This window comes from Takifugu rubripes, chromosome 1 (genome assembly GCF_901000725.2).
Source record: "Takifugu rubripes chromosome 1, fTakRub1.2, whole genome shotgun sequence".
Classification (NCBI taxonomy): domain Eukaryota; kingdom Metazoa; phylum Chordata; class Actinopteri; order Tetraodontiformes; family Tetraodontidae; genus Takifugu; species Takifugu rubripes.
In genome coordinates this window covers 23,413,375-23,436,624 of record NC_042285.1, presented here as the reverse complement: position 1 = coordinate 23,436,624, position 23,250 = coordinate 23,413,375, and the positions used below count along the sequence as shown (strand labels likewise).

The 23,250-nt window shown below is 44.6% G+C and overlaps 1 protein-coding gene across 1 annotated transcript in view; it reads left to right on the top strand.

The window, feature by feature from the left end:
* The window catches only part of lrp1bb (low density lipoprotein receptor-related protein 1Bb), a 176,482-nt gene that overhangs the window by 123,535 nt on the left and 29,697 nt on the right, over nucleotides 1-23,250 (top strand). Inside the window, 25 exon segments of the mRNA XM_029843977.1 lie at nucleotides 137-277; nucleotides 380-505; nucleotides 588-719; nucleotides 3,183-3,317; nucleotides 3,406-3,535; nucleotides 3,700-3,826; nucleotides 3,939-4,090; nucleotides 4,709-4,833; nucleotides 4,948-5,319; nucleotides 7,141-7,330; nucleotides 8,496-8,700; nucleotides 10,548-10,740; nucleotides 12,588-12,713; nucleotides 13,406-13,534; nucleotides 13,610-13,729; nucleotides 14,443-14,556; nucleotides 15,003-15,152; nucleotides 15,336-15,458; nucleotides 18,144-18,263; nucleotides 19,310-19,438; nucleotides 19,794-19,916; nucleotides 20,735-20,875; nucleotides 21,115-21,302; nucleotides 22,246-22,429; nucleotides 22,501-22,586. Of these exon segments, the coding sequence (XP_029699837.1) occupies nucleotides 137-277; nucleotides 380-505; nucleotides 588-719; nucleotides 3,183-3,317; nucleotides 3,406-3,535; nucleotides 3,700-3,826; nucleotides 3,939-4,090; nucleotides 4,709-4,833; nucleotides 4,948-5,319; nucleotides 7,141-7,330; nucleotides 8,496-8,700; nucleotides 10,548-10,740; nucleotides 12,588-12,713; nucleotides 13,406-13,534; nucleotides 13,610-13,729; nucleotides 14,443-14,556; nucleotides 15,003-15,152; nucleotides 15,336-15,458; nucleotides 18,144-18,263; nucleotides 19,310-19,438; nucleotides 19,794-19,916; nucleotides 20,735-20,875; nucleotides 21,115-21,302; nucleotides 22,246-22,429; nucleotides 22,501-22,586 (3,761 nt within the window).

Genomic DNA, 23,250 nt, shown 5'->3' with positions numbered 1-23,250 from the left:
AAGATTCCCTTCCAGCGAAGGGAGACGGGAGGAGGTGACTCGTAATTTCACCGCAGCTCCATCTGCAGACGTGATTTATGATCCAGGCATATGTTTTATGACACCGGCATATGCTGTGTGACGTTGATGGTTACAGGTGGCAAACTGTGGTGGGCAGATGAGGACTCGGGACAGCTGGGAACAGTTACCAAGAGAGATGGGAGGAACCTGGCCATCCTGAGGAACAAGACCGCCGGCGTGATTCACATGAAGGTGTACGACAGAGAGGGTCAGAAAGGTACCCTTATTTCTTTATCTGCCCCTCAGAAACACACATGGACGGCACAGGCTTGAGGCTCCTATCAGCTCCTAACGTCTGTCGGTTGTGCTTAACATTCAGGAAGAAACCCGTGTCAGGTAAACAACGGAGGGTGTTCCCAGCTCTGCCTCCCCACTTCAGAGAACACCCGGAGCTGCTCGTGCACCGTCGGATACAATCTGCGCAGTGACCGCGTGTCTTGTGAAGGTAACCAACAATGGGTGGATGGACGGATGGAGAGGCTGTTATACCTCTGTCGGGGGCTTTACGTGGTATTTTCCTGCTTTAGGTGTTGACTCTTTCCTGATATATTCCATCCACGAGGGAGTCCGAGGTGTTGCTCTTGATCCAAATGACAACAGCGAGGCTCTAATGCCCATCACAGGAACACTGTTTGCTGTGGGGGTCGACTTTCATGCAGGTATGATACCAAGCTCCACCCGGGGATTTCCATCCTTGAATATTAAGCAGATATTAAGGGTACAGCGTGCACTCTAAATCACCTCTATTGTCTTAAAACTCACTTTCCACATGCAAACATGTCCAGTTTTCATGTCGGGGTATCGGCATATATTTAAAAGCATGGACCAACTCCTAAAAACACTCCATTAGTTTCTCAGAACCTAGACTCTTCGTCAACATTACTTTTAATTTTATTTGTAAGAGGACATTTTTGGTATTCTCATAACTGTGTTAGTGTATGTGTCCTTGTCTGCGTTCATGAAAGACATTCTAATAGAAGCCTCAACATGTATAATATCAGCCTCATTCCTCTCAGTCCCTTGGAAAAAAAAAACCCTGAATATAAAGCAGTTCCAGAGATATTATATCAGTGAAGGTACGAGAATGTGCAGTGCCCAACGTAGGTCTGAGCTGTTGTTTGTTATGGCCTTGCTTCATTCCACCCTATAGTTACGATAAAAATAATCCATTTATTACACTTACAAATGCTATGAATATCCTATGGGCTTGTAGCATTCCATATATGTAATAGGCTGCCACGGAAACATGATAACAAAGGCTTTGCAGGGGAAATTGCGAAGCTGGAAACGGAAACAAACTGCCCACATTTTGATGCACTGAGAATTTACAGTAATTTTTTAGAGAAATGGATAAGCAACACGGCTCACTTCTGGCATTTGTATGGAGAGTAGGCAACATTTGTAATATGAAATATGAATAGAGCGCGCAACCCAGAACAGGATCCCATCTATAGCAAATATTTAGAATGCAGATGAAAGCTGCTTTAGAGTCGGAACGTCTAAAAGTCTCATAGCCTTCATTTAAATCCATGTAGACTCTTCCAGTACTATCATCATTTTAAGGGAAGGCATATTAAGGAGAAAAATCCAAGGAAGAAATGAAAAGAAATCATTTTTATGGTTGAAGGATGGCAATGCAGCACTATCCTGTTTTTTTTTTGTCCTGCATCCATCTCTGAAATGCTTCTGTTGGTCAGAGATCTAATGCATTTGGGGGCAATTGCAGATGTACATTTCTATCCAATGATTGACACTAGCAGTAAACAACGGTGAGTTTATCTCACTAAAACCTTGGGCCTGACATTCACGGGGATGTCACCCGACCCATAAAAGGTTTGCAATTGTTTCAGGAATGGTAATCCCCCTAAAGGCAACAGCACTTGCTGGTGTATTTCCACCAGTTCCACCAGCAGGAGATCCACCGTCACTGTTAAAGCGATTGAATCTTCTTCACAGGCACATCACATAGATACTGAATCAAATTTGGTTTCTGATTCGAGACAGTCGCTGTCCCTGAGAGCTACTTTCTGCTGCGAATTGAATTGTCTTGCTGGGGGGCACCGGTGCCATCTGGGGAATGCTGGTACCTTTGAGCTGGGGCTTGTTCCACAGGACTATGAGGCAAACGCTGGGCTCATGGGTTTCCCGGTGATCACTCCTGATCAATTGTCATTTAGAGCCGGTTGAATTCAGTGAGGTTTTCTGCTGCAGACTCGTCAAATCTGTTTCTCCCAAACGCGAAGCACAAACGTGGTGACATCTGACCGATAACAGGTCCTTCTAAACTAAGCAAGATGATCATCGAGGCACGTTTAAATGATCTGAGCTGATAGTTGTGTATGAATCAACACCAAAAATGAGCATGTTCACACTCTTAGTCAGTCGCCAGGTTTGCAACAATATTGGATCAGGCTTGAGTCAGTCTGCAGTCTGACTGAAATGTATTCCTGTATCTAAGTACCATCTTAGGTGGATATCGATCTTGATGTGTGACTGGAGCTTTCGGTAAAGAGGAAATGAACAGATGGCCATCCCAGAAAATATGAAGGCCTAAAAACAAAGCAGACGCACTCTGCAACAGGAAAGAAAAAGCATTACTAAGCTTGTCCGAGGGCTGCAGCTGATTGTTTGTGCACATTTACGCCGCCATTAAGACACCAGAGAGGAGGAGATGAAAGCCAGGCGGCTGTGCCTGTCAAATCTGAGCCTCCTGTTAACCCAGTGCAAAGACGGGCTGTACAAATGGGTGCAAATACACATGTAATGTCACATAACCTCATAATAGCCAGCAGAACTGACAGCCGAGCACAGAGATGCAGTTAAGTGCAGTACTGTCAATGCATCATGCATCATCCTGCGCTATATAGAATTCAGTGGGGGTCTATAACATTTACAAAAACAAAAAGCAAATTATTGTTCTTTAAAATGTGTCCTCTCTATAATCTGGACTGTCCAACAAGAGCTGTGAGTGTCCTCTGTTGGGTGTTTATGTCGTCATGTTTTATGTCTCCAGAACACATTTGGTGAAATGGGCCGTGCTGCAGTCGAACCCGTTTTGATGAGCTTGTTTTTGTTTCGGGCTGTGATGGATATACATCACATTTCTTTCCCCCCTCTGACAGGCAATGACACCGTGTACTGGACGGACATGGGACTGAACCGGATTTCCAGGGCCAAGCGCGACCAGACGTGGAGGGAGGACGTCATCACCACTGGCATCAGCCGGGTGGAGGGCATCGCCGTCGACTGGATCGCTGGTTCGTCCCTCAAATTGAGCTAAATTTGAGTCTATATATGCATCTAAGGACTGAATAATCCCCACTGCTTTCTCTCCCATCCACACAGGAAACCTGTACTGGACAGACCACGGTTTCAATCTGATAGAAATCTCCCGTCTGAATGGTGCCTATCGCTCGGTGGTCATATCTGAAGGTCTGGACCAGCCCAGGGCCATTGCGGTGCACCCACAGAAGGGGTAGCCGACTTTGAAAACCTACAATTCATGCAGCAAAGCTTTAGTTTCCCTGTTAGCGTTGCGCTGAAACAATTCAGTAAAGACACAGAGATGTAAATCAATCCAGCATATGTAATGAGATGGGCCTTCTGACTCATTCACCTTTTTTTTTTTTTCTCATCTAGGTATCTCTTCTGGACCGAATGGGGGAAGATCCCCTGCATCGGGCGCTCTCGCCTGGATGGCTCCGACCAGGTTACTCTGGTCAACTCTGGCGTCATGTGGCCAAATGGAATTTCTATAGACTATGAGGTAGCGGCTCTCCACTCCCTCCCGCCGGGCAGCCTCCTCTCATTTCTACCTGGGATATGACTTTGCCTAAGAGGTTATGTTTGTGATTCGGAATTTCAAATTTCTCTTGCAGGAAAACACATTATATTGGTGCGATGCTCGCACGGATAGGATCGAGAAGATAAACCTTGAGACAGGTGAGAACCGGGAGATTGTGCTGTCAGCAGCCAACGTAGACCTCTTCTCTGTTGCGGTGTTCGGCCCTTACATCTACTGGTCTGACAGGTAATTTATTATTCTCTTCAGCGCGCAGCCATGAATTGGTCTGCAATACTAACCTGACAATAACCCTTCCCTTGGAAGCTCTCAGGTGAAATTATGAAGAAAAGCTTTACCTCCGGATCACTGTCAAGGAAAAAACTCACTACATCTGGATTCAACGCCAATTTCTGCGTACTGAGAGTTGAATATTTGATCTTCACACAAACACCTCCCTTATTTACTATTTATTTACTAAAAAAGTAAAGGAATAACACAGCAGTGCCACAACAGATGGAAACCTGGAACCAGCGATGCTTTAAGAAATAGTCTAAAATGAAAACAGGTTCTGATATTGTGATTGACAGTTCTTCCTGTGTTGGCTGGGCAGCCATATGGGCAGCGAATGGCTAAAATGCCTCCCCCTCCCCTTAATTCTATACTGTGCAACTCTGTAAACTCTGTTGCCACGGTGATATGGCACCATCTGTTACGCTGACCTCAGAACTGTCAATTTAATGAGCCATAATATTTTCTTTGTGCCCGTAGAAGGTAGCTGCAACAAAGGTCCATATGCTGTTTGGTGCCAAAGTGAGCTCGATGAAAGCAAACTGCACATTCTAAAGCGGCTGTTTACTGTTCCAGGGCGCACTCGAACGGTTCCATTCGCCGTGGCTTCAAGACTGACACCAGCGAGCCCTTGACCATGAGGAGCGGTCTGGGTGTGAATTTGAAGGATGTGACTGTCTTCAACAGAGGCAGAGAAAAGGGTAGAAGATCAGTCCTCTCACGTCTTTCCTTCCTCCTCACTTTTTGTATTTATCACCGTGCACAACTCAACCAAAGCAGGCAGCAGTAATTGAACATGTGTTGGGTTTTTAAAGGAACCAACCCGTGCGCCCGGAGCAACGGAGGCTGCCAGCAGCTGTGCTTCCACCTGGGCAGCGGCCGCCGGACCTGCTCCTGCGCCCACGGTCGCCTGGCCGAGGACGGCTTTGCCTGCGAGCGCTACGAGGGTTATCTGCTCTACTCTGAGAGGACCATATTGAAAAGCATTCACCTTTCAGATGAAAGTGACCTCAATTCACCCGTTCAGCCGTTCGAAAATCCGGCTTTTTTTAAGAGCGCCATCGCCCTGGCCTTTGACTACAGCCAGACAACAGCCGGGACCAACCGCATCTTTTACAGCGACGCCCACTTCGGAAACATCCAGATGATTAACGACGACTGGACGGGGAGATCTGTTGTCGTGGAAAGTATGTTTGTGCTTCTATTGTGCTCTTCTGTGGTGCCCATCACGCTTCATTCCTTTCAAGGTCCACTTAAACAGCTGTAGTATTGTAGAATTTTCTTCCCATGTGCTACAATTCTGAGGTCAACACGGGAAGGTCTGAGGTCTGAAAAGAGCAGGATTACAGCGGGCTCCCATTCAGTTCTCTTTTTTTCTGTCCACTCAATCCAAGAAAATGATTCTGCTGTTGTTGGGTGACAACAGTTTGTCTCTTAATTGGACCCAAGTGCTTACAGCTAAACGTCACAGTTGGTTTTGCCAAAGTGAAATTGTGCTGGAGTCATACACGTGCAGGATGAATCTTGTCTGACTCCTCATATTATTTTTATCATACCCTGTGTAGTAAATTGTACATTAAGAAGCTTTTCCTTCAGTTGGCCTTGACGTACATCTAATTAATGGAATGAGCAATCAGCCGGGTACAGTGCTCTGCCTTTGAAAGCCTTGTAATTCACCAGTCACTCACTGAACAATGGCACCAACTTCCCTTTATTCCTTCACTGCATTCCAGTCAGTCGTGTCTTGATAAGCATGACTGCCGTCAGATGAGAAGCCGGAGTCTCTGTCTGTTCTGCTCGACTAGCATCCTGTGGCGTTCTGGGAAGTATCTACTGGGAGCATAGTTCAGCACCTTCTCCCTCATCACTGACAGAATGTAACTGATCCGTTCTCAGCCATCCTCTCTTCCATTTCCCCTTTCGTTCTTTCTTTGGTTACAATTCATTGGTGTTAAATAAGAGCATGAGCCAAAACATTTAGCCAGCTAAGCCGTGTAGAATTTACAGCACTGGCCTTTTTTCTGTCTCACATTTTCTGTCTGGCTCCAGCCGTTAGAAGGTGAAGATGTTAATCTCCCATATTTTCCTGATTAAATTCAGTGTTTCCACTTAATTACATCCAGCCCCATCAACAGCCTGAAAGAACCACCAAGCTGCTGCTGCATTTACTGCTATTAATTAGCGATTTGCTGACTCAGGCGGATGGCTATGCAAAAAATAAATACTGGAACAGGAGTTTGTTTTCCTTCTTTTATTGGTTATTTTTCAAACTAATTTGACAGATGATCTTGTGAACTATGTCACTGTAGTTGGTTATTGTTATCTGTATCAATTGTCCCACTATGGGGAGGAAAGCATAGTAAGGTACAGACTTATCAAGGATATCGGATATCAGAAGCATAAACCGTATACATGGAATATGAAAATAAACACAAGCTTAGCTATTGTGCATTGGCAGACTGGCTTTGTCATTTCCAGGCTCGCTTTTTCTTTTAGTGAATGCTCTGAAACACAGCATTTGAGTTATTATCTTGGCTTATGGGGATGTTTGCAGAAATGCAGCGCTAATTTTGTGGGTACTTGCTATCCTAGAAAGTGAAAAACTCTCATAAAAACAAGCTCTTGTCCCCTACCTGGCAGTGGAGGGCAGAAAACACCAAAACATCATCACATTATTATTCATGTGAACTGTGGGGACAGTGGAAGTCATATTCTGTAGGAAATATGGTGGACTATTTCAGGGTCTATTTCTGGATGTTTTCTTCCTACCTGTATTACCCTGGCCTCAGAGGCTGCCAAAGGCATTTTGTTTTATATGTTTAGGCAATTGGTTTGCAGCGGGGAGGAAATATAAAAACAACAGACAGCCACTAAGTGAGTCAGCAAATATGTATCGAACGTTATTGAGGATCAGAGTTTCTCCCGTCAGTCAAAATATGATCTCAAACCCAACTAATGCGACAAAGCCAGTGTTGAATTTCAGAGGTTGTGTGCAAATGTCCTTCCAGATGTGGGTTCTGTGGAGGGACTGGCCTACCACCGGGCCTGGGACACCCTGTACTGGACCAGCTCCACCACGTCCACCATCAGCAGACACACCCTGGACCAGAGCCGAGCGGGCGCCTTCGCCAGGGAGGCCGTGGTCGCGCTGTCAGAGGAAGACCATCCCCACGTGCTGGCCCTGGATGAGTGTCAAAAGTCAGTCACGCTTTCGAGACTATAATATTTGATATTGGATTCTAAATATGGTTTTGTGGCTTAACGCCAGCTTTATAGACAAGTTTATAGAACTTCTGCTTTATTGACACTGAGCAAATAACTCTGCTGTTCTGTTTCACCAGGGAAAATGACTCTGCAGTTCCGTTGACTCATACCAGTTTATAGACAGACTTTTTGATTGATCTCTCTCGCCATTTATCTATTCATTGGCTTATATGTTGATATTCTGCCAAGGCGAGCCACAGAGAGAGCTCTCAAAGCCCTTGATTTCTTTCTTTTTTCTGCTGCTTACTGTAACATAAATGCAGACAAATGGAATTGGCTCCCTCTCGATCGGAGGACATCATTATTCCAGGCTTTTAAAGATTCACTGTTCCTGCTTTTTAGTCATCCACTTGATGTATTTCTATTTGTTAAAGTACCAGAGCACACGGACGGCGTGTTTGCATAAATACCCACTCATGGATCCGAGGAGGCACATTTGGAAAGTTATCTGATGAAAGTTCCTGCAATGGCAGGCTAACTGTCCGCGTTTAGCAAACGTTTGAACTCCGTCAATAGTTTGGGCTTGTCAACTCAACATAAATCAAAACGCTGTTAGCTGATCCTGTCAAACGAGCAGCCGTTTGTGTAGGTAATGATTTCAGGCGCGGCTGTGAAATGAAACTCAACAAGCTCGTGCAAATGAGCGGCTGAGAAAGAGGCTACGCGGTGAAGAGATTTCTCGTTATTATTCGTAGCCGTCGCAGGATCAGCATCAGTTTTCCTCATGTTAGAATTATAAATATAAAGATGTTATCTTGGATAGGGTGAATCGAGTCTCTGAGTTCTTTTGTTCCACTAACATAATAGATTTCTTGGCCTCAGACTGTATCTACGGTCAGCAGTTTGGCGCCATATACAATGTTAATTGGTATTCATACGCGAGTGGCTCACACAATATAAAGGGAAATGTGTTATTGTAGGTTTAACTTTTTATTATTTATTTTATGCCAGTCAAAGGATAACAAGGCTACAGAAGCAGGCTACAGAGACCTTACGGATGAGGTTGTGTGCATGGTTGCGGAATAGGAACCTCCAGCTGTTTAATTATTGAGCGAAAAAGGACAGCGGTAGATAATGACCTGTGGGTTTCACTTCCTAGCCTGATGTTTTGGACCAACTGGAACGAACAGAGGCCCAGCATCATGAGATCCACCTTGGCGGGCAAGAACATGAGGATTATCATAAGTTCGGAAGTACTGACACCCAACGGGCTCACCGTGGACCACAAGGCCGAGAAGCTCTACTTTTCTGACGGAAGCCTCGGTAAAATAGAAAGATGTGACTACGATGGTTCCAGCAGATATGTGAGTAAAATAAGCATCATCCCAAGTGAATTGTATAAAATTTAATTATTCAGTGTCCTTATACTTCATTATTTACCGTGAAACAATTACGTTATTAGTTGATCGGCAACATTTCCTTGAGACATCTATTTTTTCTGCTTCCTATTTAATTTTCCACGGGGTTCAGGTAACATTGGCTCTGACTGGAGACGCCTCTAGGTTTCTGTGTGGGGGTAGAAATCATCAAGCTCCACCCCCCATATTTCAGTAAAATTATAGCCCAAAATGGTCTAGCTGAGATTTTTGTCATATTTTCGACTGTCTGCTGTGCAGCCACTCTCAATTAGCCGCACTGCGTCTTCTGAGTCGGGTCAGTAGGCTCAGAAACACTTTCACCTTTGGGTCTCCGGCAGCTCTTTCTGCTGTCTAATCCTGCTAATGAAGGCTTTACTTCCAGCCCGCTCTGGGTGCAAATGCTTCATTCTAATTAAAATGTGTAAATTAAACAGTGGTAGCTAATTGTTAGCTTCACCGGTTTTTACGGCTCCTGTGAAAAATCCGCTGTCCAAAACTCCCTCAAGAGGTTTCGGGACAAGGATATGCGACGACATCATTACCATATCTATCAACACACTACAGAATATTTCAGTTTAATTTTCTGAATTGTTTATCATTTCTCAGAATTATCACAGTATGAAATGATGCTCCTGATTCTGATATGATTCACCAACATGTAATTAAGGTGTTATGACAGGACCAGGAACAGCAACAATGATACTTCTTTTGCATATTATTTTCCTACACAGATCAGGTGTTTTTCTCACACTGATTTGCCTCATGCACTAATCTGAAATCATTTAAAAGCGGAAGTATTTTTTTTTTCCTCTATTCCAATCAATAATACAGGCACTCGGCAGTTGGGATGAACATGAACAAATGAACATTTATAAAAAGCAGAAGGTCTCTGAGTAGCAAAGCTAAAAACAGGGAAATTCATATTTTATAAGTCCAAAACCTTCGTACCAAAACCACCAGACATCAAGGTTAACAACAGATGTCTGATGTATGGTATTGGGATATGAAAATAAAAGCACAATGAAAGCTACACTTTAATGTAATAGTTTGATTACATGTTGTGTGCTTTCAATGTGTGTTTGCCTTGCGTGTGGTTTGTCGATGTTGCGCCGCACTGAGATCTTTATCCGGGCCTCTGCAGAACCATCACCAACAGTGACATGAGCGCCAGATAAGAGAGGACGGGATCGTTTGTAATCGATTCAGTATTTTATAACAACATTGCCAAATATGGACGTAGTGATAAGAGCACCTGAAAGGTGTTCGTATTTACCCCAAACACCAAACAACCATTCTGGGTTTATTACCGCTGAGATAATGTCTCCCAAATCTAATTTCCTGTCAATGTGTTACATCTTCCTCCATCTGGCATTAGATCTTTCTCTTTTTTTTTCCTGTTTTTCCTCGTCTGTCACCTGCCTGATGGCCAGTTGCTGCTTCACACGCAGAGCTGCTTTAATCAACACCTGTCCTGTTAGTCCCAGTATGACACTGGGCTAATGCGGCGCCACTTTAAAGCCTGTCCCACTTAATGACTGAGACCGCAGAGCTGCTGGAGGCTCACATGCCTCCACCCACAAGCTGGAGAATCCCACGAGGGCGCATCTGATGGATTCCTGCCTTCTCGCCAATGACACTGTCATTTACTCCCAACATCTGGGTTAAGCAGTCATGTGGGTGGCGGGGTTGATGTATTGATGAACGACTGTGCTGCGAAGGCCTTTAGCACGTTGTGCCTTATACATGAAAACCAAGATGGAAAGTGGTCCTAAAAATGTGCTCTTCTGGTTAAGGTCATAGTTAAATCTGGACCTGGGAACTTCTATGGTCTCGCCATCCATGCAGACTTTATCTACTGGTCAGACTGGGCCCGTAGGTCAGTGCTGCGGTCCAACAAGTACACAGGCAGTGACACCAAGGTACTACGGGCAGATATACCACACCAGCCGATGGGAATCATAGCAGTTGCCAGGGATACCAACAACTGTAAGTATTTAACCAAGCCAAAACCAGTGGATGTGATGTCTGGTAATATTAGCGGGCCAGGTGTTTCTACGGTATCGGCAGGTCTCTGTACGCGCATATTAATTATGGACAGTTGACCAGATTGAATGTGTTGCTAAATGAGCTTTATTTCTGCCTCACATGAGACAGTTAAAGGAATCCTCGCTGACTTTGTCTGTTTCAGTGACGTACAGACACGCATTGCCCGAGACCAGTAATGTTACCGCCGCACCAGCACAGCAGCACCTGGAGCAAAAGATAACGCTGCTCCAAAATTTGCAGCACACATTCCCAGTCAGCCAGCATCTCTGTTACCCATGATTCAATTAGCCGGCAGCCCCCCACCCCACCCAGCTTGACAACATTGAGTCATTAACACAGGCTTTTATTGCAGCGATCTTCATCAAGCAAGATTGATGTGATGTGCTCTACCAGTCTATAGATATCACCGTTCCTACTAAGCTTCAACATTTTTCTAATAAATAGAAGAAGGCTTTCACGGCTTTCTCTCCTCCTGTGAAATCCCCCCTGTTGAGAAAAACCTTGCTCACTTTCTTCTTCTTTAACCACTCCCCCCCCCCCACCCCCCACTTTTACCACCACGACAATTTCCTCTAATTATTTGAGCTTAAGTACAGTGGATGTTTGTTGAGGGCTTGTTTGCTACATCCATTTACCCCCACTGTGGAGGCTGTGTAGAGCTTCTGGGGGTAAACTTGGGCCTCAACATACGTTAATGCATGAAAAAACTGCATATAAATTAATCCCTTTTTATTGGAAGAGTAACATTTTGATTCGTAATAGCCACTTAAAAATAATAGTCGAGGTGCAGGATGCTGAATTTTTTACATCCGTGCAACATTAATCAATTAATTTGTAGAAAAAAAAGATTTGGTTTTACCGAGAAACTCTAGAAACTTCATTTCCTAATCAAAACAAACTTCTCCTGCTCCATTGATCTAATTTATCAAACACCATTTATTGCATAAATATGTTATTTCTGGCGCACAATGTGTTAAATGTTTTTATTCCCATGAATGAAACACACGGCTGGCGGGCAACCGACTGAGCAGCTCGACCGGACTTCAAAAACGCTCCGAACATTTGATGCTACATCTGCTACTAAGGCTCAAGTTGCTCTCAGGACTCGTTTCAACCAGCAGCTTCTTTGACAGCTTTTGTGGTCGGGTCGCGCCTTCTGCCGCGTTACACATCCAACAGAACTTTTCCACACAGCACCTCAGGCAACAAGTGTATGCACAAAGTTAAGGCATTTACTACCTGTCAGGGCTGATCGTGCTCAGTCCCGATGTGCACCTTCAAACAACCACCCTTTTTTCCTTTTGTTGGTGCGTTTCAAACTGTTGGGTTTTTATTATATATATATATATATATATATATATATACACATTACAGACCTATATATATATATAGACCTATATATATATATATATATATAGGTCTATATATATATATAGGTCTTTATATATATATATATATATATAGGTCTATATATATAGGTCTGTAATAGAAACAATGGGTGTGCAACATTTCACACTTGAATTAACTACATAATTAATAGTTGGTTCTCCAAAGTGTTGGGAAAGCGACTCCACTCCACTTGATTGCAGAAGTGGTGTGGGTTATTTGTATAAGTAAATAACTGTGATAATTGCACGCCTGTTCGGTCGGTCATCGCAACACCTCAATAAACAACAGGTCCGGACTGCTGACACCTGATGGTCCTCAGGAGTGTATTTGTTCTATTTTTTGAGTTGATTTGAACTGTTTCTGCCCATCTAATCTCGTTTGCGTGATTGTTGTCGAAGGTGAGTTGTCCCCCTGTCGGAACATGAACGGAGGCTGTGGCGACCTTTGTCTGCTGACCCCTAATGGGAGGGTCAACTGCACTTGCCGTGGGGAGCGTGTGCTTCTGGATGACAACAGATGCGTGTGTAAGTCGTCGAAAGATCTGCAAAAACCTGTCCTTAAATCACTCCGGCCATTGATTCCAACTGCAGCCATAATCACATGTTCAGATCCTGCTGTATAAACTCATTTTTTTCCATTTAAATGAGCGGCAGCTTTATCTTCCTCTTTGGATTAAGGAGGAGGAAGTCAAGAAAAAGGGGAGTGCCATTTTGATACCATCTTGCTCACCTAATTTGACACAATTCTGGCTGCGCTGATTAGAATGTGATGTGTGGACAGCACATATGGCAGCAGAAGCTGTTTAAACAAGGGAGATTTGGAAAGACTAAAAATAACAGACGACTCAGAAGATCTGGATGGCAGCCTGGATGTAAGCTCAGAGGATACACACCCCCATTACTTCATTACCAGCCCGAGAAACAGTTTTTGAATTGTGGAGCCGTAACCACCAAAGCCGTGTTATTCTTTTTTTTTTGGAATTTTCACATTGCCTCAGGACTGAAATAACAAAGCAGTGTTGACATTTTACTAGAGAAAAAAATACGTCATGGTATGCTAAAAGTTTCACAGGCCTTTATCTCAGGCCGAACTAGAAGGGTAATAATGTTATTGATTGCAGCTATGACATTTACAGTAATGTTGTTACTAATGTTTACTGGTGTTTTCTCAGTGCTACGAATGACAACATTCTTTCAATCTTGCCGTTGTCCTGCAGCAGAAAACTCCTCTTGCAACATCCACACTGAATTTGAGTGTGGCAACGGCGAGTGCATAAACTACCAGCTAACCTGCGACGGAGTGGCTCATTGCAAGGATAAATCCGACGAGAAGATGCAGTACTGTGGTAAGAGAGGCTTCAAAGTTCCTTCTGAAGTATTTGATCCTTTCCTAGCATATTTATGAATTTCACTGTTTGCAGTCAACAGGAGCTGCCGAAAAGGTTTCAGGCCCTGCTACAACCAGAGATGCGTGGCCAACAGTCGCTTCTGCGATGGGATCGATGACTGTGGGGACAACTCTGATGAGGCTTACTGTAGCAGTAAGTCCTAGCTTGTTAGATCTTCCATCCAAGATATCCTGCCTCTGAGGGCAGGACCCAGCCACACTAATGCCCATATAAATGTGACATACTAGGCCACGTGCTGCGCTAAGCCTTCACCCTCTAATGAGCACCAAGATCACAAAGAGTGGCACAAATTCAAAGACTCGTCCTTCCCCCACTCTTTACAGCTGCTGAGAGCCCAGGCAACACATTGTGAAGTCAGAGCAATTTGCTCTGACCTAATGGCTAACTAATACACTAAACAGGAAGTCGGTGCTACCTCCGGTGTATAGAGAAAATAGGTTTTTATAAAAACCATATGTCTCTACTTATATGTCTCTCCATGTGTCTCTGTTTATTATGATAATAATATATAATGAAGTGTGTTAGCTGCATTGTAAAGAGTGGACATTGTGAGCTGTCCCTCCTGCATATTAGTGTGTGTGATTTTCTTTTTCAGTGCAGCAAGAGGGTCGTGCTATCCATTTAATTTGGGTCATAACGTTGAGTTAATTTGGATGGCCCAGGCTATTTAACCGCACTGATCCCGCTCATCTCGGGCCTCTCACTGTCTGGCAGTTTTCAACCTTGAGCTAATTTTAACCTTCCCCTGAAAGAGGTTCTAAGAATTGTTCTGAGCTGTAGCTGCGACTGCCTGCGAGTGCTGCTTCCGTTATCTTTTTGAAATGCAAATACCCCCCCCCCCGCAGACGTCACGTGCGGCTCGTCGGAATCGTCGTGCAAGGATGGGAGCTGCATACCCAGCTCAGCCTGGTGCAACCAGGTCATCGACTGTGGTGATGCCTCGGATGAGAAGAGCTGCAGTAAGTTCTCTAAGATGTGAATGAACAGCAGTGTAATATCCAGTCTGCACCAAACTAAATTGCAGTGTCTGTTTACTTGTCATCACAATGTTCTTAAGCTCATAATAAAGCAAAATAGTTCAATATGAAAGTGGAGGGCTATTGGAAATCCCCCCAAATCCCTGATACACACATAATGTGGAATAATGACTCAATCACAAAAAAATGGAATATTGAAAACCAATGGGAACGCTGTCCCTTTGGTCTTCTGGGCCACAATAATAAACACTAACGCTCCCGTGGCTTTTACAACAATTTATAGGAAACGATGCGCGTTATCATCACCCACAGGACTATTTTCATAAATCCACGAGTGTCACTCTGATTAAGTACCATCCAGGTAACCTTTACCTCCGCCGCCGTGTCTGTTATAACCACAGTTATTGTTTCCTGGGTTTTGTATTCAGACCACACAGACTGTTCCCACTTTTACAAGCTGGGGGCGAAAGAGAAGGATTTTATCAGCTGCAACTCCACATCTCTGTGCATCCACCCTTCGTGGATCTGCGACGGTTCAAACGACTGCGGGGACTACGCGGACGAGACCAACTGCCAGGGTGAGCCCCCGCACAAACACCCTCGTTACTGTTGTGGGGTTTTTTTGATGTAAGGCGTCTTTAATTGGAAGAGTAATCTTTGTTTTTGGAGTTGTGTTTGAAGTCATGGGGAATAGCATTTAACAAGCTTAATCTCTGCCACGTGCCAGTGGAGTCATGTGGTTTTGTTGCTTCCCTCCCAAGTTTCCCATGGGCAGAAGTGTGAGGAAGGCCACTTCGCCTGTCCGAGTGGGAACTGCATCTCCAGCGTGTGGCTGTGCGACGGTCAGAAAGACTGTGAAGATGGAGCTGATGAATTCCAGTGCGGTAAACCAACTTCTCCTTTGTCTTTCTTGGTTCCGGCTCCTGCTCAGCAAACTGAATTGGTAATTTGTTTGCTAATGGGTGGAAACGGATGAGATATTTAGTGGTTTCCAGCACCGTTTGCGGTCGCGAGCATATCCATCCTCGCTAATATGGAGCGATTGGTCGAAATGTTTTTTCTTTTAAATAGTCCCGCATCGTTACACCCAGCAGAGGAAGATGATGAAGAATAGTAATAGATGATGATTTATCGTGCCAAAGGCGAGTCCCCATCACTCTGTTCTACACCCACTCATCGTGTAAAAGATTTCAGGAGCGGATGCTGCTGCTTGTTCGGCGCTGCCTCCACATCTAATTTCTGAGTGATGCTGTTCCAAGTTTTGCCCCGTTCTCCCTTTGAATTATCATCCACTGTGCTTAAAGTATAACAATGAACGGCCGAGCCGTCAGCTGCTGCAACCACTCAAGTGAAGGCGTTGCTGCATTACTTTGATTCAGAAGAAGCAGCAATGGCCTTTGTATCGACGCCTTGTTCCGAGCTCATTGTTAAATAATTGATCACAATAAAGATCTCAGTTTAAATGCCATGGTCGTTATTAGGCCTCGCTATGAATCAGACTGTTATAACATCGCCTCCCTATATTTAACATGTCCCTGCAGATTTGCGCTGTGTTCTCCCAACACTCAAAAGCCCGAACCCTAATTTTCTGCAGGCTCCTCGCCACGAGGCCCATCTGTGCCCTTCTCACTTCCTCAGGGTTGGGTAGAAGAACACGCAGGTCCTGCTAGACTGGAACAAAGAACAGCGGAACAGAGGCTGGGAGCTTCTGTGTAAAGATCAAGTCTGTTAAAAGGAATGTGCTCTGTGGCGGACTGGAGTGCTTCCTTTGGGAGCCTGGTCCTGCTCAAGGTTTCTTCCTGTTAAAGGGGGGAGTTTTTCTCGCTGCGGTTTTCTGTTCTGGATTCAGACTCTGGGTTTCTGTAAAGCCCCTAGAGGCAGCAACTATAAATAAGGCTTAATGAAATTGAATTGAACTCTCGGGGCTCTGCAGCCTTGGGTTTGCGCTGATTGTTTGTTTCATTTCATTTTGATGACATCTGGTGAGTCAAGTGAGCTCAGTTTGGCTGCGGCTAATGTGCGAAACCACACTGAAGTGAGGTTGTTGCCACTATAATTGTTTTGATGGATAATAATTCCAGCATATCAGTGTGAGACTCTAGTTCAGCGTGCAGGGTTCATTACCTACAAAACTTTGCAGGAGGAAGTGTTATCATGGAGGCCTGATTGAAAATAAACACCTCAGAAACGCAGCCGTTGGTGCTTTAGTTCGGAGGAGCTCACTTGCCTGGTTGGCTCTTCCTGTCGAACGAAGCACCGCCTTTGTTCTCGGTTGAGTTGCGGCTGATTGGGGGAGGCAGTTCAATGCAAACCAGTTACATATTAAATGCTTTGAGAGTTATCTGATTTATTTCCATAAATTGGCAATGAATGTTGTCTGAAAGCTGCAGAGCGCCTGAACAGATCCCATTCATTCCCTTAAAAATGTCATTTGTGCCTGTGTGAAATGATAAAATCCCACGCGTCAAAAAGGGAGCTGGTATAAATTATACCACAGTACTGAAGTTGTGAATAGTCTTTTTATGACAAACAGACAATATTCTCCCCGCTGAGTTAATTATCATATAAAAAGCTCCAGCCACTGATGATCTGACTGCAAAGGCAAAAGTGTTTCGAGGAAAATGTCAGTGCATTTCAGGAATCTCAAATTCCTGATCTGATTAGGAGAACCAGTGATTTGTCACTTGGTAATGCAGAACGTTCCTCTCCGCTGTGGAGCACGACTGAAAATAAGACATTAAAGACTTCTGATATTTCTCATGTGCTGCTATTATGTTAAACACTTGAAACAACTCTCAAAGTGCAAATTTAGAATCATGTGCAGGGAATATGGGCAATAACGGTTCCCAGATTTAGCCCTTTATTGATTATTTCCTCCTCATGATGGTGTGATGATAAAATGAGAAGAGAGGCCCATCTGACCCTTGATAGAGCAAACATCTTGGATTCCTCTCTGTTCGCTGACATCTGTAAACACGTTTAAAGCCTATTTTGCAGAACTACTACTATCTTTTACAGTGAGATTAAACATGTCAGCATTTATCTGTGGTTTTATCCTGCACCCTATTGTTGTTCAGGGAACTGATCCGAGGGCCAGTCTGCACTAGGGACCCTTTCCCACCAACATTCTGGTGGGAACTCTTATTGGAAGGAATTTAGTTGGCTTTATTTGTGACTGAGCAGCAGCTGTATGAACATCAATGAGCATTAACAAGGCATCATACCAACATTTATTCATCTTTCCATAAACATAACACCTGGCTGTCAATCCCAACTTAATCAATGAGATGCCATCCAGGCCTGTTACTCAGATTATCCTGATTACGTTTACATCTCACAATCATACCGTGCACTTTATGTGGTACCATACCTGAGTCCTAAAGTGGTATTAAAGTAGTACTCTGCACGATTTCAACATTAATATAGTTTCACGCTTCTATGCTTTATATAGATATACTTTCTATGCCTAAATCCTGAAATAATTATGTTAATAATTATGTCTCCTACTGTGGTTTTGTGATCTTTCTGCTACATTTGTGGGGCTGAAGGTTCTCCGCTCCCCTCTGCAGACTCCTCGTGCTTGTGGAACCAGTTCGCCTGCTCGAAAAACAAATGCATCGCCAAACAGTGGCTCTGTGACGGGGAGAATGACTGCGAGGACGGCCTCGATGAGAGCGCCGAGATCTGCGGTGAGTGCGGCGCCTTTGTGGCCGCCGCGAGGAATCTGCGGTTAAAGGTCACGCTCGATAAAGAATGTGCGACAGCTGCGCGGAGCGAGGAATAAATGGACAGAAACGGGGAAAAAATCCTAATGAGACCACAAATGAGGCTACAGACAATCCTGATGGTTTTTCATCACGGAGCTGCAGCTACTCCAACAGGCATCGTGGATGTAATGAATTCCAAAATAAAATAAATAAATCTAAAAAAAAAAGAGAGTCCGACCACATTAAAGAGACAGGAATTGCTGTGAACATTGGTTGTATAATTGGATTGTAATGGGGTGTCAAGGAAATATTAATGAAATGGCCTGAAGGTTTCCGAGGCACGATTCCCCTCAAAAGCAAGGTATGAGTTTAAGCAAGCCGTGCCTCACTGAGCCGCTGTATTTAACATTGTTTCGCACCGCAGCCATTTGTTCTGCTGATCCTTCCGGCCTCTAAGAGCAGCGCCTAGATAAAGGAAAGTATTGCTGACGTGCACGATTGCAGCAAATAACACTTACTTAGAGCGCAGTAGCGCTAGGCCAATAGCTGGGTTCTTCCTTCAAACCAGCTCCTGTACAATGGATACACATTCATAACATAAAGGCAGTTCATAATAGAAGAATGTTTTTATGAGAGCAGCATCTTGTTTATGTGGCAGAGACCTTTCTTTAGTGTTATCTTTAGGTTCACTCAACCTTCTGGGATCCACAATAAGTCCTTGGGTGTCCTTTGCTGACATTTTAACCTTGTTGGAGTTTATGTACTGGCCCTCCCCTTTAGGATCAGGTGACACAAAGGCTTCACCAGGTGTGCAGGATCTTTGCACAAACAGCATTTAGCGTGTTTTTGATGCATCTATCTATATATTTACAAGAGGAAGTGCAACGTGTGCTTTCCATTTATCAATATTCGAATCTTTCGATGAGAAATGTGCGGCTACGCTTTCTGCTTAAGTACTGTTGCGTCAGGATCTTGTGTATTCCTCTGCTTTAGGAAGTAACTACAATAGGTTGTTTTGTCCCCCCCAGGCTCAGTGACGTGTGCTCCGGGGCTCTTCAGCTGCCCCAGCTCCTACGGCTGCGTCCCCCAACGCTGGCTCTGCGATGGCGAACGCGACTGCCCTGATGGGAGCGATGAACTGGCCGCCGCCGGCTGTGGTAAATCCCAGGATGAGCGTCGGACGGATCCTGTTGATTAGAACAAATCTTCACAGAGTCCCCAATTTGGGGACTCATTTCAGGGTTTTTTGTGCGTTAAATGGAAGCTAATGACAACAAAACTCCACAAACATGTTCTGTCAGTTTCTCTGGAATTGTCTGCCAAGCAAAGCAGAGAAAGCCAACAGTGCAGAGCAGCTAGGATCCGAGCTCCAGCACGACTGTGTCCCGTTTGTGAGGATTTTGTAAGGACAGTTGCTAAAAGCTGTCCAATGTTAATATTTCACAAGTGTTATCCGAAATGTTTGGAAAAAACATGGATCATCTTTTAAAGCCGTTTGTTGTCTTGCTGTAGCACCCAACAACACTTGCGATGACAGCTCGTTTCGCTGTAACAACAAAGCGTGCGTCCCGCAGCGCTTCGTCTGCGACCATGACGATGACTGCGGAGACGGATCGGATGAATCTCTGGAATGTGGCAAGTGGATTTAGCTCATCTTTCTTTTGATATCCGGTTGTTCTGCCCTCTCTCACAGCAGTGCCGACAAAGATCTTATTTTATTATTATTATTATTATTTATTCCAACACATCTTTCCTTTTCTTTCTCCCTTTTACTTTTCAAATAAGATCAAAACAAAACTAAAATTTCATAAAAGTTTTTGCAGAAGTCAAAAAGTCACTTGCTGCCAGTGTTATTCTTTCAATTTTACACATTAGTCTTAAAAATGAAAATGTCTTTTCTTATTTTAAAGACCCTGCTAGCTCTATGTAATTTATGGCCAGTACATAATATCTAATAGAATATAGATTGAAATATAATGTAATGCTTCCATTTAATCTGATAAATTTCGATCAATTTTAAAACAGATCACGCTGCTGTCCCGGCCCTTTTGGTTTTTGTTGTGGGGAGTCGTAATGAGACATGCAACCTGTGCACACCATGCACAGAATATGTTCAGGATATGTCTTTTTTTAAAATGATACACGCGGCCGTGTTGTGCTAGCATGTGCTGCTCCTTGCTGTAATGGTTTTAACAAATCCTGTGCTTTTATCCAAATTCTGTTAGGAATAAGGTCAGTAAGCACATTTAGCAGAAAAGTATGAATTGGAAACAGCATTATGAAGTTATTGCATTTTGTTCTCCGTGCGCCGTCTGAATTGTGCTAATACGTCTACAGTCTTGGCTACAGAATCGTGCTGCGTCCATTCTTTGAACGATGCCGCCCGCCTGCAGGTTTGGAACTGTGGAACCCGAATTTAACCTGATGAAAACCATCCATCTTCTTTCCTCCAGTCTATCGCTCCTGTGGATCAGAGGAATTTCGCTGCAGGGACGGCCGCTGTCTTCTCAGCTCTCAGTGGGAATGCGATGGCTATGCAGACTGTCCCGACCACTCTGACGAACTGCCTCTGAACCTCAAATGTCTGGCTGCAGGTAAGACCGCTGTTTGGCTCTCAGCAGGAATCTCTTCATTAGTGTCAGGAGCAGCGCCGCTCTCCGGGGAAACCGCCGGGAACACATGGCCAAGACAAAAGGCCCCGGATCCGCGAGAGCTCTCCGTGAAAGGAATTGATCTGTCAGGATCCATTGTGGGGCCAAAAAAGTGCTCCCCAAGTTTGTCGGGGAATTACGGGGAGTTTGGGCAGTGACGGGCCATGTCTTGCATTTTCCAGGAAGCCTGTGCAACGGCTCCTTCTTCATGTGCTCCAACGGCCGCTGCATCTCCGAGAGGAGCCTCTGCGACGGCAGGGATGATTGCGGAGACCGCTCGGATGAGCGGAATTGTAACCTGAACGAGTGTTTGAATCGCCGAGTCAGCGGGTGCACTCAGGATTGCCAAGACTTTCCTGTGGGATTCAAGGTAGGTTTAGAGGGGACTAGCCACTGTTCACTGGCTCGGCGGAGCCCCCCCCCCAATTACTCCCTCTACATCAGCCTTCACCGGAAACCATGAAAGAATAAATTAATGAATTGCAGTTAATATAATTGGAATAAATTCAAATGCATTGCAGGCTGCAGGTGAATTGCTCTCTGAGACAAATGGTCATTAAATAATCAGTTTTATTGTCCTTCAGAGCAGGAAAAGGGTTTTAGTTTGACGTCGACCAGTCAAGCTGGGTGGAGATCCAGTCCTAAATAATCGCTAGTTGAGCTACACGTTAGCTCACGTTGCTCATAGTGTGGGCATAGACAGTTGGCGCTCACGTACGTATGGTCTCTGCTGTTCTCTATAACCTTGAACGCTGTAAGGAGAGTCTAATGATATGCCGGCAACTGTTTGCGCCCCCTCACTGTGCAGGGTGAGTGCGCCGCGCTTGGCAGTGGTGGCATTTGACGCTCAGAGTGCATCCAGGTCAAGGCCACTTTCAGCCACAGCACTCTGCCCACGTGTGCCTTCTCCGCACTGTCCTCTCCTCCCCCCTCGATATATTGGCACTTACTGCAGCAGAAAAGTTGCTTAAAACACAGAAAGCCTTCCTTCTGTCATGCGAGGGGCAGGGCCGGACAGGGAGCACATCAATGCAGACCCCTTAGCGCATCCGTTTGTAGCCTGAACAGGAAGATCAGCAGAAAGGTCCTCAAGGTTGAAACACTGGCTGAGAAAAGGATTTACAGGATCCTTGGAGAAGCTGATACAAGCAATTTGAGGTATTTTATGTGTGCCCTGGTTACTGAAATGCTGGGGAAGTTTGACCTAAATGAGCCCAGATTCACACTTTGATCATCGTCGATGGCAGACGTTAGGTGTTCGTTGCCACTTCCTGTCGCAAATGGGCCCAAAAATCTGTTTGTTTCTTTATCAGTGTAAATGCTGGCCGGGCTTTCACCTGAAGGATGATGGAAAGACTTGTGTGGACGTTGACGAGTGCGCCGCCACTCTCCCGTGCAGCCAGCGATGCATCAACACCTACGGCTCCTTCAAGTGCCTGTGTGTGGATGGCTACGAAGCCCTGGAGCGCAGCCCCAATACGTGCAAGGCTCTGTCCGGTCAGCCTAACGCTCACGTTCACGCTCACGTTCACCTTCAGTCACGTGACTAAAACTCCTTCTCATTTCAGCTGAAGAGCCTTTTCTCATCATGGCGGACCACCACGAGATCCGAAAACTGAGCGTTGACGGCTCAAACTACACGATCTTGAAGCAGGTCTGTGGAATTTATCACCATATATATGGTCATATATGACCAAGGATCCAAGGTTATGAAAATATAGCTTTGTAAGCTTTTAAACACTGAACTTCAATTTCAGGACTCCTCACGCCGCCCCGTAAAGTCTGATTTTTAAATTATAGAGTCGCAACATTGCGGAGCCCACGGAAAATCAGTTTGCCACTTCTTTGTGTCATGACTGCGACTCAGGGCAGCGCTCGAATCTGACTGCTGATTATCACAAATGGTTTGGGGCGATTTACTGTAAATCGGCCTACACCCCTCCCACTGACTGCCTGGTGGCTGCAGCAAATAAATGCACTTAACTGTCAGTATCAGGGTTTCTCATTACCCACATCTCACTTTAAATCTCCAAATGTTAGCTTAATGGAAGCTAGAGAAGAGAACGTGCATATTACCAAGAGGCGGTGGGTACTTTGCTGACCTCAGATCGCTTACAACCCCATTACACACCAGCATTATTTTGTGGTATTATGCAAATTTCAAATGCAATCTTATCATTTTTTCATCCATACTGCATTTGCTGGTAGCATCAAATAGCTTCCCATCAGAAGCACGAAATGACTTGGTCTAAGAGAATAATGGAAGCACATTGTTGAATGATTATTTTAATGCGCCCCTTTAACTTTCCAGTTGTCGA